The 17,396-nt window shown below is 40.6% G+C and overlaps 1 protein-coding gene across 1 annotated transcript in view; it reads right to left on the minus strand.

Moving 5' to 3' along the window:
- Window positions 1-373: 373 nt before the first annotated feature.
- cunh8orf34 (chromosome unknown C8orf34 homolog) overlaps window positions 374-17,396 on the minus strand; it is a 55,775-nt gene continuing 38,752 nt past the window's right edge. The window contains exons 11-15 of the mRNA XM_022744341.1: window positions 11,041-11,167; window positions 6,874-7,364; window positions 4,893-4,989; window positions 1,271-1,309; window positions 374-440 (exon numbers count right to left, since the gene is read on the minus strand). Coding sequence (XP_022600062.1) covers window positions 433-440; window positions 1,271-1,309; window positions 4,893-4,989; window positions 6,874-7,364; window positions 11,041-11,167 — 762 coding nt within the window. The 3' untranslated portion in view covers window positions 374-432. The remainder of the gene's footprint in view (window positions 441-1,270; window positions 1,310-4,892; window positions 4,990-6,873; window positions 7,365-11,040; window positions 11,168-17,396) is intronic.

A 17,396-nucleotide genomic window follows, 5' to 3' on the forward strand; every position in this document is an offset into this window, starting at 1 on the left:
AGCATTCCTCGTATTCCCTCCACGACTTGGGTATTTGTTATTTGAAAAACACTACATCTTTTAACAGTGCATATCAATAAAGGTTTTTCTTAACATGGGTGTGCTGCCCTCACAATGTGAATATGCACTAGGCCTAAAAAAGTGTGTCAACAACAAAATGCATCTGTTTCTAGACTCCACGTTGGAGGTTCAATAGCATGCTATAGAGCAAACAAAAATAAATGTTGTATTCCATACTCTGAAGTAATATTTTCACATTGTATCATACAGTTACAGTACAATGTCTATGAAATATCTGTGGAAAAAAGTATACAATCTTTTTTTTTTTCTCATTCATATGAATTATAAAAATAATTGTCTCTGTACACATATTCAAAATGTCCAGTGGTTTGCATAATAGTTTGATTGGATCAATGTCTCTGGTCTTCATCACTAAAGGCCTGTGAAAAATGAAAGACAAAAACATCAGTCTCCTAGTAACCAAAATCAGACACATATAACCGCTAATAAGAATAATAACTGGAGCAATTACTATGAAACAGCCATTTAATATTTGAACATGTCATAGACAAACATGAGGTGGAAAATGAGGCCTGGTGCTGCCCAGTGGAGGTTCCAACGACTATATTTCATAATAAGTTCTGGGAGAGCAGTGATTGGGGTGACTTAAAGCAGTGAGCTTTGGGTTTGGTTACCGTGGCAATGCTCTGGCCTCTCTGATAGCCAAGCAGCAGCAGCCTGCTCTCAGATCTCCCTCCAGACTGGCACACTGACACTGGGAACTGTGGGCACCTCCGGAGCCACAAGAAGGAGAACCGCAGACAACCTCAAACCAGACAGACTTTCTCCTTCTCCCAAATGTTGACGCTGAGAGTTGACGCTGTCTGCTGCGTGTAAACTCAGAACCCAAGTGACTTAATGGAACTGGGCAACAGCGTTGCTGTCTCCACACATGGCCAGCCTCCACCAATCACATTTCAGAGCCACTGTGCCCTCCATTTAGCCTGTGACGGTAATTGAATGGACCATAAATGAAGGTGGAGGCTTTCACAGTAAGTCACCCATTGGTAGTTATTTAGGTAGCATGTTGTGGCTCTACAAATGAGGTCACTGACAGACACTGAGGCTCTCTCAATTTAAGACAGTTGCTTACAATAGCAGAACTCACACATGGCTGGTTTTTGGTGACCCATGGGAAACAGCACTTTATGACATGAGTCTGTCTCTCTGGATTTTAGGCTGTGACGCCTCTAACTGTTCAGATCCTCACCTGAAAACACGGATCTCTTATTGGCATCTCGTGCACCACCTGTAAAAATCAAGACAGAAAATGTGTCACGAAGAGTTGCACAATGGCTCTTAAGGGGGATAATCACTGTCTTGCTATGAGTTTTGTGTATACTGTACCTTTAAATATCTAAATATGAAGGTATGGCCAGCAACCAGTTAGCTTAGCTTAGTAAAAACACTGTAAACACACTGTTTATTCTCTATGGTAAAGCTAACAGGCTGTAGCTTCATCCGACAGGTATGAGAGTGATATCAATGTTCTCAGCAAGAGTTTCTCAGGACTGAGTGGTGTACGTGCTGAAATGGTTACCATGTCCACCATGTGCAACCACACAACAACACTGTTCCTACAATTATGAATTGTGATTCTCGGAAGATTAATACTGCAAACTATCTTTGAACACTGTATACATTCAACCCAATGAGGTGTCCTGACAGGTCTGACATAACATTCTGATTTACTACCAATGTGCATGTCTACATTGAATTCATTCATGTGCTAAGTGGGATGGCCAGGGCCGTACAGGATAAATGGTTTGTGAAGTGAAGTGAGAAAAAGAACAGATCCCTTTCATCTCAATTGTGGTATGTGTGGTTGTCCTGTTGTGGAAGTTTATAGAATAACAGGAAATAGCTATGGATTTTTCCCCTATTATTTAGCTCTCACCATACACTTGGCGCAGGCTCAGACACATCTGCTGTGATACTGGGAAGAGGGTGTCACTGCACTAATTAAATGAGCCACATATTCATGGACACATGTGCATACAGGTATGTGGACAGACTCAGAACAGAGCAAACCACTTTATGGACAAACATGACCACCATGGTGTTTAAAATGCTCTTGAGTCAAGAAACAGGATGTTTTTTTTTTGTTTTTCTTCCTTACCTTTTCCTGTCAGAGGAAACTGAGTAATTTTGATTGGAAACTTTCTAAGTAACAGGCTAAAGCAGTTGCCCTGCACCTCTGTTTGCAGGTTATAATTTTTGAAAATAAGAAAATCACAATGTGATTCAACAGTATTATTTCATAGGTGAAACAACTACCCCTGAAAAGACTGAAAAATTAAGGGGGCAAAAATGCTCCATGAAAACAATTTTAATGTCTTCCCAGATTAATACAATCACTCACATGTTTAACAAACACACATAAACATGCGCACACCCGAAGACACACGAACCAGATTTCAGCAAAGAGTCCTGTGGGCCCTCTCTCACGCCAGAAAGTGCTTTGTCACGTCTTGTGGCTGTTGGGTCTTTTTTCTCTGTCAGTCTCCTCTCCCTGTGTCTAAGCCACCTCTAATTCAATATGTGGCTCATATCCTTTCTCAACATGCCATTACTGCTGCCAAGGATTAAAGCAAGCCTCCAGGGGCTATTACGAAAATTTATCCATTTATTTTGCAAGATACACATTTAGCAAAACAATGACCCTCTAGAGAAACTTGTCAGAGGGGTTATATTTCCATGTGACAACCATTTGCCTGCTTGATCTTTGTTTGACTGGAATTCTTGTTTCATAACGTCAATGAAGTCCCACATGCACTTGGTTTTCAGTTTGAGTAGCTGGTGCTGATGCTTTGTTTACTGAGAAAAAACAGGGCTAAGTTGTTTTGAAAACATTTCTGAATGTATTGAATGTGTCATTTTTGGACATGAATTCGTCAATGAACGCCACAGGTCTGTCTGCCCGTCCTGCACATTTCTCCAGAGCGATATGTCCTAAGAACTACGAGCTAGGTTACCGTGAAATTTAGTTTCCGAATTTTGATCAGGTCATACTGTGACAAGCACAACCACGAGATATCCCAGAGGATGAACATTTTGGACACTCCGTGAGCGTCTGTTTGCAGCATGTTAGGCCAAATAATAAACTTTGCACACAGTATCTCATGATCTAATAACACTGATATGGTCATGAAAATTGCAGAGCAAAATCATGCTTCCAAGGGGATAAACCCTATTGATTTTATTGACTTCAAAACCTTTCCTTCAGTGGCAAGATGTGGACAAATGTTCTGTCCGACTGGCAATTGTGGTGTGCAGGTCATACATAGGTATACAGTATATACCTACGCATTTTTCAGTCTGCATTGTGTCTACCCACTTCTACATGCCCTCTGATGCGCATCATTTAGTGTCAAAGAACTTTGTGTGCTGCAAGTCAAACTTTTTTTTCCTAGGGTGGCGAGGGAGGTTTAGGCACGAGGAGTGACGCTTGGTTAGGGTTAAGGCAAGAATATCAGGGTAAGCCAATCAGAGGCAGAGTAGAGACGGTCATGCCTTCACTTTGCCAAAAAAAAAAGAAAAAAAAGAAATCACTTGCTGGACTAAGGAATAAGGAATAGTTCCCTTTGTCTCACCCTACAGTCTGTGGGACAGTACTGATTGCCAAATCTTCATCTCTTCTGTAGATAATGTTAATTATCATTATCATTATTCATTTAATGATCCTCTCTCCCTGAATTCATGCAACAGACGTTAAGTGACAATGTGCAAATAATACTGAGCCATTTTTGGGTAAAGTGAATATACAAGAGTAGTCTTACATGTCATTGTTTATGACACAGGGCGTTTATCCTTTGCTGGGTGGGACGCTTTAAAAACCTTTGGGGCATCGAGAAGAGTATAGTTAAGAGTACACCACTTCTCCAGGCACCACTACACCACTAACAACTGGTAAGGCTCTAAGACTAGCAACAGTCTCAGTGTGCTATTTCTTCTGTCCAACATCTCCCTACCGCACACAGCAGACCTGTTCTGTAAAAAAATATGGAATATTTACATAAGTTAGTTTTCATTTAGTGCGGCTACAGTATAAATTCAACATTAAACATCTCAGAGGATCTCAGAAGTTTAGTCATATGTTAACCAATGTTAAGAGAGCATAAATTTGACAGTTTGTTAGTTGACCTCAGTGAATTGAGAACTACTGTTAATTTCACTCTGGCAGGCCTCTGACCATCGGACCTTACTGCCACATACATTCATGTGATTTATGGACCAGAACATTCAAGGAGGTCTGATCTAGTTCTGTCGTGTTCAAAGCCGGACTAATATGCTGCACTGTATATCAACCAGACCATTACTACAACAGGATTTATGACTTTCCGGCTAGTGCTGTTCATGTCTATCGACTGCATCTTGATAGAAATATATCCATTACATGGTTCCAGGAAGGGAAATTTTACATGACATTTCCCCTGTATGACACCCCCCGGGATTTCACCCAACTGTGAAATATTGAACTTTTTATGCGGCAGCCCTTGTGCTCCATCTCAGAATTTTACAAGGAATACTTGCACATTAATCGTCAATTTTTAATAGATCTATTGCCACTTTAATGCATTAGTTATTCACTGTGGTGAAGTGGCATTACTGTAATGAAATGAGCCTCACATCTTGCAAAGAAAAAAAAATACTGTGGTAAGGTAAAAACATTATGGCAATTAGCCAGAGAAATGTATTTTTAACTGACAGGCTTTGAGAAACTGAATGTTTCCTCGCTCTCGGAAAGGGCACCTGAAACAGGAGATGACAAACAATGTTAAGTTTAAAAAAAGTAAATAGAGAAGGAAGGAAGAGCTAGGTAGGTCACTCACTCTTATCCTGCTCAGGAGGCTCCAGGATGTCACTGTCTGTGTCACTGGGAATATGCCAGGGCTGTCTGATGGCCTGTAACTGCTGGTAAAACTCATCCTGAAATGGAACATAACAGAACAGCAATGATGGAAGAGAATTCTTACTCATGTAGATAATGGACAGAGGAAAACAGAGATGGAAAATGAGGTTAGAAAAAGAGAATCAGTCTGTCAGTTTATTTATCAACCTGTTCATCTCTCTACATGTACTGTATGTTTAATCCAGCTGCGAGATCTTAGTTGACTGTTATAGATTTCAAACATCAAAGCTAATCCAATCTTTGAGTGTGTTCTCATTCAAACAGATACATGTTGTCTTGGTCCTGTCTGAGGTTCTAATGGTGTGACACATAAAGTTGCAGTGACTCCATGAGAAGGAGCGACAGGTCAGAAAACTGAATTGTACAAAATCCCCAATTAAACTTTCAAACACAGATGTCAAAAGCTGACACACACGCACACACACACACACGCACACACATGCACACACACACAGTATTCCTTCACTCTCCGTATAGGCCTCATTTAGAGGCTTCAGTCTACATGGGACCAGCTGGCCTCAATAAAACCAGACTGGGTGCAGCGTTTGGGATAATCAAACTAGGTGTCAACTAGTGTTTAAAAAAAAAAAAAAAAGTATACAGAGGGACTGCAAAATTCCTGCCCACCATTAATAAAGCCTTCAAAAAGGTCTCATATTTAACAGCACTGCTGTTAAGTAGATCATGAAAGGAATATAAGAAAGAAATCCCATTGAAAGTTCCCCTTTTATGCCAGACTCATTTTTCCACAGTGAAATGACATACTACTGTACAGACCTCCGTGACTCTCCACTAAACCCCACACGAAGAGTGTATTTGTGTTTGTGAGGGTATGCACATGTGTGATATTGTGTGTTCTGGTGCTCACAGTCATAATCTCTCTGTGTAAAGGCTCTCGTGTTCTACAGCCAGCTTTACTTAGGCATCGAGCCTATTTGCCACTCAGCGCACACGTTCGCTCTCACTCGCACTAAAACGTTATAGTAAAGCTGGATTCATTTTCGAGTCCTTGACCCAAAGTTTATGACAATTTGACTTCATGTTTTACACAGTCTGGGTGTACTTGATCTGTTTTATTCCTAGATAAATCTTACATGTAAGAAATCTCTAAAATGTAACATTTTCTGGGGTAGTTCAACATTTTGGGAAACTTTGCTTATTCGCTTTCTTGCCAACAGTTACATGAAATCAATGCCACTTGCCATGTCTGTCCATTAAATATGAAGCCACAGCCAGAAGACACTTAGTTTAGCATAGAGACTAGAAGCGTGACGTAACAGCTAAGCCTGTCTCCGGCCAAAGGTTAAAAAAGGGGAGGGGGGGGTAATCTGAATGGCTATTGCTTGGCTAGGCACAGTTCCTACAGTGACACAGTGAATCTTTCTACACTTCTGTTGTTTTTGTACAGATTAAACAGAGACATAAGGTGTTAATTAGTGAGTTTTACAGGTGTTAGAGGGTGATTACATTTTGACAGAGCCAGGCTAGCTAATTTCAGTCTCTAAAGTCAGCTAAGATGACTCTGTCCTGACGCTGGCTGTGTATTTAATGGGCAGATAAGAGAGTGGTATCGATCTTCGATAAACATCCACCAGAAAAAACAAATGAGCGTATTTTCCAAAATGTTAAACCGGTCCTTTACAAATAACAGTTACAGCACTGACACTTGCTCCATTACTAAACGTGTAAAAACGATTTAAAGTTTTTCCTTTTTGCTTTTTTTGCTGTACATTTGACAAAGACCACCCAGTTGTGTCTGTGTCAGAACGGAGTTTGTGAAGGCAATGCTTCCACAATGCGACTTCGCCTTCGTGCACTTCTGCTTACATCACTTCTTACACCACAGTGAGCAAAAATATGTTTTTGATGATAAAGGTATATCTCTCAATTTGGAGTCTTACCTCAGACAGATAGGCCCGTAGGCTGGCACCAAGGCTGTCTGTAGTGCTTAGCCCAGGAGGGGTGAGCAGCGGTCGGGGATGCATTGGCTGACTCGTGGGCGTGACAGGACGGCTCCGCGACCTCCTGAAGGTCACCTCTTTATGAGATCCAGGGTTAAAGGTGGAGCGTGTCAGTAAACTATTTGGCGTCAGGGGCCTGCTGGGTGTTCGGGGGGTTTGAGTCCTGCTCCCAGGGTTGCTGGGAGATTGAGTCCGACCCATGACCAGGGAGGTGGGCTTGGGGCTCAGCAAAGGGAGACCCACGCCACAGGGCTTGCCTGAGAGGCTGCCAGCTGGAGACTGGGGCCTGGAGACCAGACTGGGGAGAGGAAGCGTGTCGGGCAGCGTTCTGTGGTGAAGAGGGGTGTGGAGCAGACTACTGTGCAGATTGTTAGAGCTCCGAGTGGTCATCTTCCCTGCTTCTGCCAGCTTGGCCAGATCCTTCTCAACCTCTGCAGGAAAAAAAAAAGGGACATAATCCAAGTCAGAATCCAGATCATCATATTTTAAATTTCAAAACAGTCAACACATACACAGTCTGAACAAGTGAGTTGGTGTAGTTACCAGATTTTAAATCATATTTTTGAACTGGATTTTGACAATGATACCTGTACCATTTTACACCAGATAACGCAAATGAACGAGGAGATTCCTTGATAGAGTCAGGTTTATTTTTCATTACATATTCAGAGGATGTGGAGGTTGGTGCACTGATGATTCACAAACTTTACAGAGCATTAAAGTGGGCGAGACTGCTCGGTTTAATCCTTCTTCTGGGCAATGATGACAATATTTATAGACCCTGTAAATTGTGGTGAATCCAACTTCCTCTGTCAGAAAAGGTTCCAAGTTGATATACAGTAAGCACAGCCTGGTAATATTTTTGTTCCTTGTTCCTGACAAAAGCACATTTGTTTGCCTCACTGGTAGTCTCAAAAACATTTCTGTTTGTAAAAGAAGTGACGCTGCCAACTTCTGTGATCAACATCTGGGTCATTTTTTCCGTGTTTCATGCTTTCGTTCCAGATCTTGGCAATCAGGACTCAACACACCAGTCTGGGAGTTATCATTTGAGAGGGATAATTTCAGGGATGACTCATCAGCTGTGAGTATTTCTGGAAAACTGTATATGTGTGACGTTAAATAAGTAACAAAAGGAAGCATGACAAGTATTTCACAAACCTTGACTCCCTTGTTTTTGAGCAAATGGTGCTTTCGCCCTTTACAAACAACATTTTTCCACACTAAAATGTGAAACACATGCTCCCTATTCACTGACAACTATCCATTTAGTATGCAAAGCAGAGAACGCCTGCAACACTACTCTGGATGCAGCTTTGGGACATTACTGGGTTGGTTTGAAATCTATTCCAGACTATTTTGTATACAATACTTGAGGGATCAAATACATTCAATGCTCTGACATGGATAATTAGATTGCTGTTTCTGTGCTTAATCAGCTCTGATTATATGGAGGTTGACCTTTACAGTGAGATACATTGCAGAGCACTTACTGAATACTGCCTTGACCATGTGCTCGGCGACTTGCATATACACTGCATGACATTGTGTCTGTGTTGCTTTAACCCTAATACACTGTACACATGTTACTTCTCTAAATAATAAGAGAGAAAAGTGAAGGTACAGGTCGCAGCTTGGCCTCACTCTGACTGACTCTGACTGAAAAGCTGAAAGAAAATGAACTCTCTGGGGTGTTCAGGGCATATCATGACATCAGCCTGTGGAAGTGGCGGGACTGCAGTGTATAACATTATAGTAGAAACCATAAAGCGGCTTTGTTATAAGGTTGAAAATCTGTATAACAGTGAGATCATAACCGTAAGACCTGCTGAGGGGCAAGTACTTCAGTGATTTCCCGGTTTAAACCCTTAACCGCACACACCCTGTCCACCATGACTGGTGTTATTATTATATCGTAAACAGGATATGTTCATTAGTAATCTGTTCCCATAAAGTTGATTTTTTAATCTCAAGTTATTTACCAGCTGAATGATAAACACCACATGTTTTTGTTATGAAAATCATTCTCCCTTCCTTAAATGGCTGGTCCACTCATGACTTTATCGTAAACCAGTTGCTTCCCTTGACTTCCTGGCATTAATAAGAGGCCTGTCATATGCAGCTTTACTTTAAAATTCTGTGCAGTTGACCGTGTTTAGCACAGAAATATTACAAGCCATCTCACAGACACTGATAAATAATGACAGCTCCTGCAGATCAAAGAGTTACCATCAAAATCCATATGGTAGAAATCTTTGATAGGTTTTGATCCAATCATTCGGTAATAGGAAGAGGAAAAACGTGGAGAAAATGAGACAGAGAAAAGGAGACAAGAACAAATGGAAACAGATCTAATCTATTAAACTCTTTGATCAAGCAGCAGTTGCACGTGGTGAGAGAGTACAGGGCCAGAGCACGCCATACAACCATTTAGAACTCATGCAAACTTTACTAGGTCCCTTCTCTGAAAATAAACGAATGCACTAATGACATATCATTTGTCTGTATTTCAGCTGCAGGCTTGCAACGGTACAACATACTGCTTGCCTGGAGAAATTCAAGCACCAGCAATTGTCCTTGGATTAGAACAAAAATGGGCACAAGTACACATTTCAAATATGGTGTAACTATTGAACCTCATTACTTTTTGACCATAAATATATATGTAGCATCATAAAGTGTCAAAAATCAAAAGCTGGCATTGAATGCTCGGTAAAGTTAGCCTTGTTAGCCTTGTTTAGCAACTTCTTACACACTGATGCGTAGAGCAATATGGCATGTCTGTGTGAAATGGCAAAAGGGATTGAAAATACGTTCATAATTTCCAAAACCAGTGAATTGTATCAGCAACAGCAGACGTTTTAAAACAAAACCCACCCTGAGGTGAAACTCAAATCAAACTGTACTTAACATCCTTCAGTGACAAATTCAGTGAGCAATAATTTATGCGTGTATTATCAAAAAAAAAAAAAAAAAAAAAAGATTCCTTTCATCACAAAAAAAGGAAACAAGGGATGATTGCACAACCATAGAATTGGGGTAATGATTTGAGATGAAAAATAAGGCTCTGGCTCCAAACAAGGAAAGTATTAGCAGCTAGTAAAGGCTTGAAAGAGTTGAATTAGCTTGTTGAACAGCTTCCCTGAGATGCCTGGTGGGAGCACTAAGCCTGAATATGCAGTATCTCGTTGTAAAACAATCAATGCCATCTGAGGACCTCTGGGGGAAAGTTAGTGTGTTGTTAACACAAATGGTCCTGAGCGGCAGTTTGCTGTTTTGTACCGTGTTCACAGAGGCAACCGGTGTTTTCAGTGCTGATGTGCAGATGAACTGAGAAGGTTGTTGCAGCTGGGACCACTGTTGGGTGACAGTAATAGGTTCACTAAGTGGGATGAATATGCTTCAAATAAGCTTGGTATGTGAAGGCACGTACGAAGTCTTTACACACAGTGACACTGTCAAACAGAGGGGGAGGACATGCATAAACAAGCAAGTGGGTGACACATGACGGCGAATGGCGACGTTCCCTCTGGCCGCCGTCCCAGGCTTTCATCTGATTCATAAGCGAATACGTACTTGATCATTATGACAACAAAAGCAGTCTGAGTCACACAGACGTCACATATATCAAAGACAAGCATCACTACACTCGGAATAATGATTTCCAAAACGCCACTTTGTCAGACAAAGCCATTCTCCAGCTTCGATCATTTCCAAATGACTCAGCAGAGCTCGGCTTACTGATTGAACCTGTCAAAGCTGGAGCTCAGATAAATTCCTGGCATGTGGAAATTACTTTAATTAGTTTTTCTATTTAGTCTTGACACATTTAACTTTTTAATTATCCAAGAAAATCCTTTGGCCAAAAGCGGTGCATTCTTTGGCTAGACTCTCCCCCTCCCACTCCTCATAAATGCTCCCTACAGCCCTTTCCATTTCAGACATCTCTGTAGTTCAGTGTAGACTATGTTCTGTATTCCAAAGAAAGTATTTGATTGGACTTTCCCCGTACAATTCATCACTAAAGCCCCCAATACGTACATAGACAAACTCAACTCATACAGACACAAAGGCACAGCACACATACACATACACAAAGCTGCCTACCAGCGAGCTGTTTGCCCATGTTCTCCAGCTCTTTAGAAAAGAGGGAGTCACCCAGTAGCAGGCCCGTCTGCCCGGCAGAGCTCCCACCTCTCACAGCCTTCAGATCAGCCTCCCAGACAGCCTGACGCTAGTTAGCAAGGAGAACACAGAAGAGAGAAAGTCACATTAGAAGAAAGACCCTTCAATTAACTCTTTATATTATTTTCAGCTATTGGTGGAAATATCTGAGCCATATCTCCTGGAAAGAAAGAGGCAATTATTATTTTATGGGCTTTAGAAAAACACAAGAAACCACAACAAGTGTAGATGAAAGCACAGAGCGTGCAGTGCACTGTGTTTAGTGAATGTGGGATGTAAGACTTTCAGTAGTGGCTCAGGAATTTTTTGTATAACTTTCAGTAAATCTATAGGAGCATGTATGAGCACTAGTCTGTTGGCCAAGAGCCTGACAGCAGCAAATCTTGCAAAGGTAGTTAAGGAACAATAAATCAGTCATTCTGGATAGTTTCCTAAGTGCACATGATATTGGTATTATACAAAAGTAAAGACGATCGTATTCTAAAGCATAGGAAATAAAAAGAAAGTCTAAAAAGGCAGATAGGATCAGTAATAGTGGCTGCTCTCGCCTATTTTGCTCCTACCTCTTCCTGGCCAAGCGTATGATTTGGAAAGGGACCTGTTAGACAGACTGGGGTTTGCCAAGTCCTGTAATGGCAGCGTGCCTAATCCTCCTATTTATTCCTATGATGGGACACAAGTGGCCAGATGATCTGTTAAGCCAATGGACCAAGTGCACACGAGCTCCAGGCACAGGTGAGAAATAAAACCTGTCAGACATAATTCCACCTTCCTGCAAGTTTGGTTTACACTAGGTAAGTTATGATACCACTGATGCCAGGACTTACATCATTTGATGTGCTAAGCACTTAATGAGAGACTGACTTGATTTGACAAAGTGCTGACACAGAATAAGGCTCTGGGAGATCTGTGATGTACATACAGTGCAGTCTTTCAACACAAACCTGGGATGTGACGGGCTCCTCGTTTTACGATTTTCAGGCTTCAAAGTGGACTGAACAGTCTTTCCAAAGAGGAGGTATGGTGGAAAACAAGTGAAGCAACTATCCTGTGATAAATGACAGAACATGATTCCCAGGGTCTGTGGCACTGATCTTTGTGTGTCAGATACATGAGGCGTTCTGTGGCGGCAGAACCACAACACCACAAGCCAATCCTTAATTACAGCCCTCATAAAGGAGCAAGGCGGGATGAGCGTTCTAACTGAATCCCCTCCCCAACTTAATTTCTCTCTCTTTGGTGGTATCCCCCCAAATCCAATAGCATGACTTCATCTTGTCCTCCTCTAGCTCTGGGTCTGCTCAGCAATAACAAACAAGGCCACCAACAGATCCCCAAATGTATTTGTATAATCTTTATTATACTGTAAGTTATTATACAGTGTATAAAGGTGCGACTGCTACAAAATCCATGTCCTGGTTTCACCTTGATTCCAATAAAATCCACTTTATTGTGATACCTTAAAAAAAAGCCCAGCCTCACTTCATGAGACCAGTTGGTGTGCATAGATTTATTCTTATCAGCAATATCCATAGTGCAGCATTTGCATTGCTACTGCCCTAAAGCTCTTCAGTCCACTAAAGGAAAGATTATCCTGTAATCAGGACCATATATCCAGGAGAGTGCAGACTGGAGGCTGAGGCTTGGTGGTACCGTAGAGTCCTGTGGCTAGGTAAACAAACAGGATATACCGAGTCTGCAAGCAATTCACTTCCTCAGATAACATCAATAAACAAACAGACATTTCGATCAAAATATGTTTCATCAAGTTTGGTGAAATCATACATATTTACAAAGTCACCGGGACGACGTCAACATGCACAGTGTAGCTTAATGAAATAAAAAAAAAAAACCTACAAAACAGAATGGCTCTATGTGGTAAATAGGGGCAAAAACTAAAAAAAAAAACTAAACAAAAGATGGACCTGATTAGACACTGAAGAGAAACAATGAAGTGATGAGAAGTGATTTCCCTTCACCGTGGTTTGAAGCAGCTATTGTCCTTATCTGAGACAATGTACTCTATGACATGAGATGGGTCAAACTTTTTTTTTTTTTTTTTTTTTTTTTTCCTCCATTGTATGGATGCTTAGATTGGATGCTTTAATCTACACAGACAAAGAGATGAGATGAATGCCTTTTCATCTCCAAAATAAAGCGTGGCTATGATTTTGCAATGACTTACGAGTATATTAATGTCAGTGGCGCAAAACCCAAGTTGTATAATCTCCCTCCCACTATGACAAAACTAAAAGACCTAAAAGAGGGAAGGGGAAAAACCCTCTGGTGATGCTCCTGCCCAACTAACAAACATGGATCTTGTTTCTTGCAAAATTGATTCCATGTTGAGAGCAAACAAGACAGAAAGAGAGAGGATGGAAGTCTAGAGTTAAATATTTTATAGCCTGCATGTGTGCAGCTATACGTGTGTGGTCACCAGTAATAATCACCACAATCTGGGGTTTGGTCCAACGTTGCCCTCCACACAACAAGAACTGTTTGGGATGTGTGCATGCAGTCACAGACCTCAAACATGGCTGGGCTGGGTTGGAGGTTTGAGCCTACTGCTGGCTTCGCAAAGCACAACTGATGGACTCTCTTGTTGTGGTCAGGCCAGGGTAACGAAGGGACTAGTGCATACATACGAATGCACACGCACACACACACACATATATATACAACAAAACACATACAGGTCTGCAGTATTTCCCATTTCTTATTATTTTAGACTTTTACCTGGGCAATTTGACACAAATTGGAGCTACTTAATGCTGTGGGTAAAAGAAGCTATTCTATTCTACAAGACTGTTTCTTGAATTTCCCCTAGGGGATAAATAAAAGTATCTATCTATCTATCTATCTATCTATGTGTTTGTGCATCATGGACTGCATTACACATGGGTCTAAAAGACTAATTGTGCTACAGTTGCTTGAGCTTCACCTTGCACATTTTTCTGTCACTATACAGTGAAGGTTTTCAGTCCTCGTGATGTTGCAGCAACCATCTTACCAACAGCATCTAACTTTTAAAAATAAACTTTTCCTTTTGGGTTTTAAGACTGAAACCGAACGAGACTTATACTGTAAATGTAACTGCACTTTTAAAAATTCTGGATGACTGCCACTTAGGCATAGCAAAGCCAGAGCACGCATCTCATGGGCTCAGTTTACGCTCCAAGATTAAAAATTCGAAAAACTTCCAAAATGTAAAAGTCAAGAGCAGAGATCAGTAACAGCACAGGAAGTACTGATTCTTTTCAATCAGGTGCAGGATGGGTTGATACCCGAGTGAAGAAGAGAACATCCTGGCAGAGGGCATCTTTGTCAGCATAAGGATTTGATCTGCACATGTACTGGATAGAGAACATTGTGCATTGTAACACTGTGTTATCTCTCAGTCTCTGATTAGCAGGGAGAGATCAAACTCTCTCACTCACATGACCCTAAGCCACTTGTATTATATTTTCTTGTTTAAAACATGTTCAAATGTATGTAACGGGACATTACAAGATTATTTATTTATATATTCCTGGACTCTGGGGTGCAAAAGAAAAAAAATAAAATAAAACAATTTAAAATTTTCCTATTTCATCTATATTCCACATTAAGTTCCTAAAATGGGTTGATCCAATAAATTCAATTGTAAGAAACTGGAGATGCTATGTTTTCCAAATAACTGATTTAGCTGTTTAAGCCCCTTCCAGCTTGCATGGCCGTTGGAGGATATGGGATGTGAGGGGTAACACTCAACTTTTAATGAGTTCCTTTTGTCTTGGCTCACAGCAGAAACACCTAATGGATTTTATGGACTATATACAGAGCTCACCAGCTCATGGGCCCAACCACTGTGTTAGCACGGCCAAAAGCAGAGAGGATATTGACAATAACACATAATTACCCTCCTATTCAAGCATTTCGAGGACGGGTTGTATGACACACTGCCTGTCCCCCAGTCAGAGAAGGACAACCAACAGAGAGAGTTAAAGTGTTGCGCCAAAAGAAAGTGCAAAAGGGTTAAAAATTAGGAGACAGCCAATGAAAGGAAATAATAATGTTCAATTAGTAAGGTGAGAAGAAAGAAATAAACCATCTTACTAACTGAACATACATTTGTAAGCAGCTAGATTGGATTTTAAGTGCCAAATAGTGCACACACATGGTCATAAATATTTCAAATATGAGCCGAATGGTGTGTGCCACATAAAAAATAATAACTTGTATATTCAAATAATATAAAGTTCACTAACCTCCCCACTGCATTTACTATTGGGCTTTTACTTTGATACTATACAAAACAAACTCATAAGTCTATTGAAATAGTTTCTTACGCTGTTCACTATTACAGTATGATGTACACACACTGTAACAGTATATACAGTCAAAATGACCATGACTCTGCCAGATAAACAGCAGTAATGTTTAGTGAGGGTTATTGTTTAGGTTTAGGTGCATGTTGGACCCTAAAAGTTGCAGAGCCACTAATGGAGTTTTGGGATAAAATAAAATAGTAAATCGTGGTGATTAGAACTGCAACACAACTCTAGGTGTATTTAGAAAATGAACATAATAGCTATTTTATATTGAAAAGTAAGCTAACATAACAAGCCATGCAGCCCAAAAACTATTTTACCATGACTGTTAGACTGGTTGTTTTATTTTAACAACGTGTAAGGCCATAGCGCACAGATGACAAATTAAGGAAAACCACTAATATGGAAAATCTATAAATCCTAAACAACCTTTGGGGCAGAAAACTGCACTAGAGATACATATATAGTAAAGAACAGAGATTTGCTCAGAGGATAACATTGCATGTATAACTTTGGGAGGTGTGGGGAGCAGACTGGTGCCAAATATAAAAAGCCATACAGTGTATCGGCTCAGACTACCCCTGGCCCAAACTCAAATTCCCCTGGAAACAGAAATAAACCATCACAATGGCTCTGCCTTGTATCATACACCTGGCATTGCATCACACTAATTATCTTATTTCGACCGTACAAATGAACAGTTTCCCCTGGCAGACTTTATGATGGTAACACCCATACAAGGTAAATTTGATTAAAACATATCACTTAACACTTACAAAGGAAACTGTAGAAGAATTTCTTGGGGAATTTGCTCTGGCGATTGCTTTAGGAAAGTATTTGTCTTTATGAGGCAATTATCACCTAAAGGAGCTGGCAGAGGCAGGGGGCCTGTCGGACTAATAATGATAACCATTAACAGTGTTTACTTTCCAACATCACCAAGCTTTTACTGCCCAAACCAGGGCAATATACAATTCAAGGCATACTACATTTATTGACAGTCGTACATGATGAAATGTGCTAATAATAAAATACGACTTCAAACCTTTAAACCGAGACAAAGTTGCATGCATGCCTTCTTTAACACTAATAATTAGTGCGGCGAGTGAGGAAACAACTGGACACTTTTCTCCCAATGCAAAGAACGCTTGTGTCCTCACTTTTTAAATACATGTTAAATATACACAAGTAGCAGCAGGAGATATAATGAGTTCATTTAAAGAAATAGGGAACACAGTTATTATTATTTCAAACATTGTTCATAAAAGCATCACATTTGTTTTCTGTAGCCTTTAGCAATTGTGGCCCACAAGCCCCCGAAAGGACCAGTTAAACTAACAAGCTATTACAGGTAGTTTTTGCCTTTCAAAGAGAGCCAAACACAAGCAAGTAAACACAAAACAACCACATGCACGACAGTAGGTGACAGGACACGTCTGCGCTTGCGGTTTTCATATGGGACATATTAGTAGCTTGTTCTTAAGGCTTAACCTATGGAGAAGTGGATGGAGTGTTTAGTCCCTTGGTTTATAAAGCTAAAGTAGAGGCTCCGGGTGGATGTGAAGGTCAGTGGTAAAGAGAGAAAACATATCTAGTTGAAAGCTAAATCGTTTAGCTGGAATCTCTGAAAAAAGATGTTATTTGGTATTGGAAACTGAAACAGTCTATTACCTTTTCACCCGTTACATAACAGTTATACGCATTTGTCTAAAAGCCGGTTTATAAAATAGGAAAGTGAGAATAAAATATGCAGTTTGATGTTATAAAGTCCAGAGTTTCTCTAATTTCTGGATGGTGTCTTGCCTGCGTTTGGTCTAATCCGTCAGACTTCCGACTAGAGGCTTTGATTCAACAGGTCCCTCAGTCTGTGAAAGTCTGCTCCCAGTTAGTCTGGAGCCTCTCTGCATCTGCTCCACACACGGAGCAATGCCTTGGCTCCAAACCTCTTTCTTTCTTTTAAAAAGTGCT

The sequence above is a fragment of the Seriola dumerili genome, unplaced genomic scaffold (assembly GCF_002260705.1).
Source record: "Seriola dumerili isolate Sdu_G_001 unplaced genomic scaffold, Sdu_1.0 BDQW01000079.1, whole genome shotgun sequence".
Taxonomy (NCBI): domain Eukaryota; kingdom Metazoa; phylum Chordata; class Actinopteri; order Carangiformes; family Carangidae; genus Seriola; species Seriola dumerili.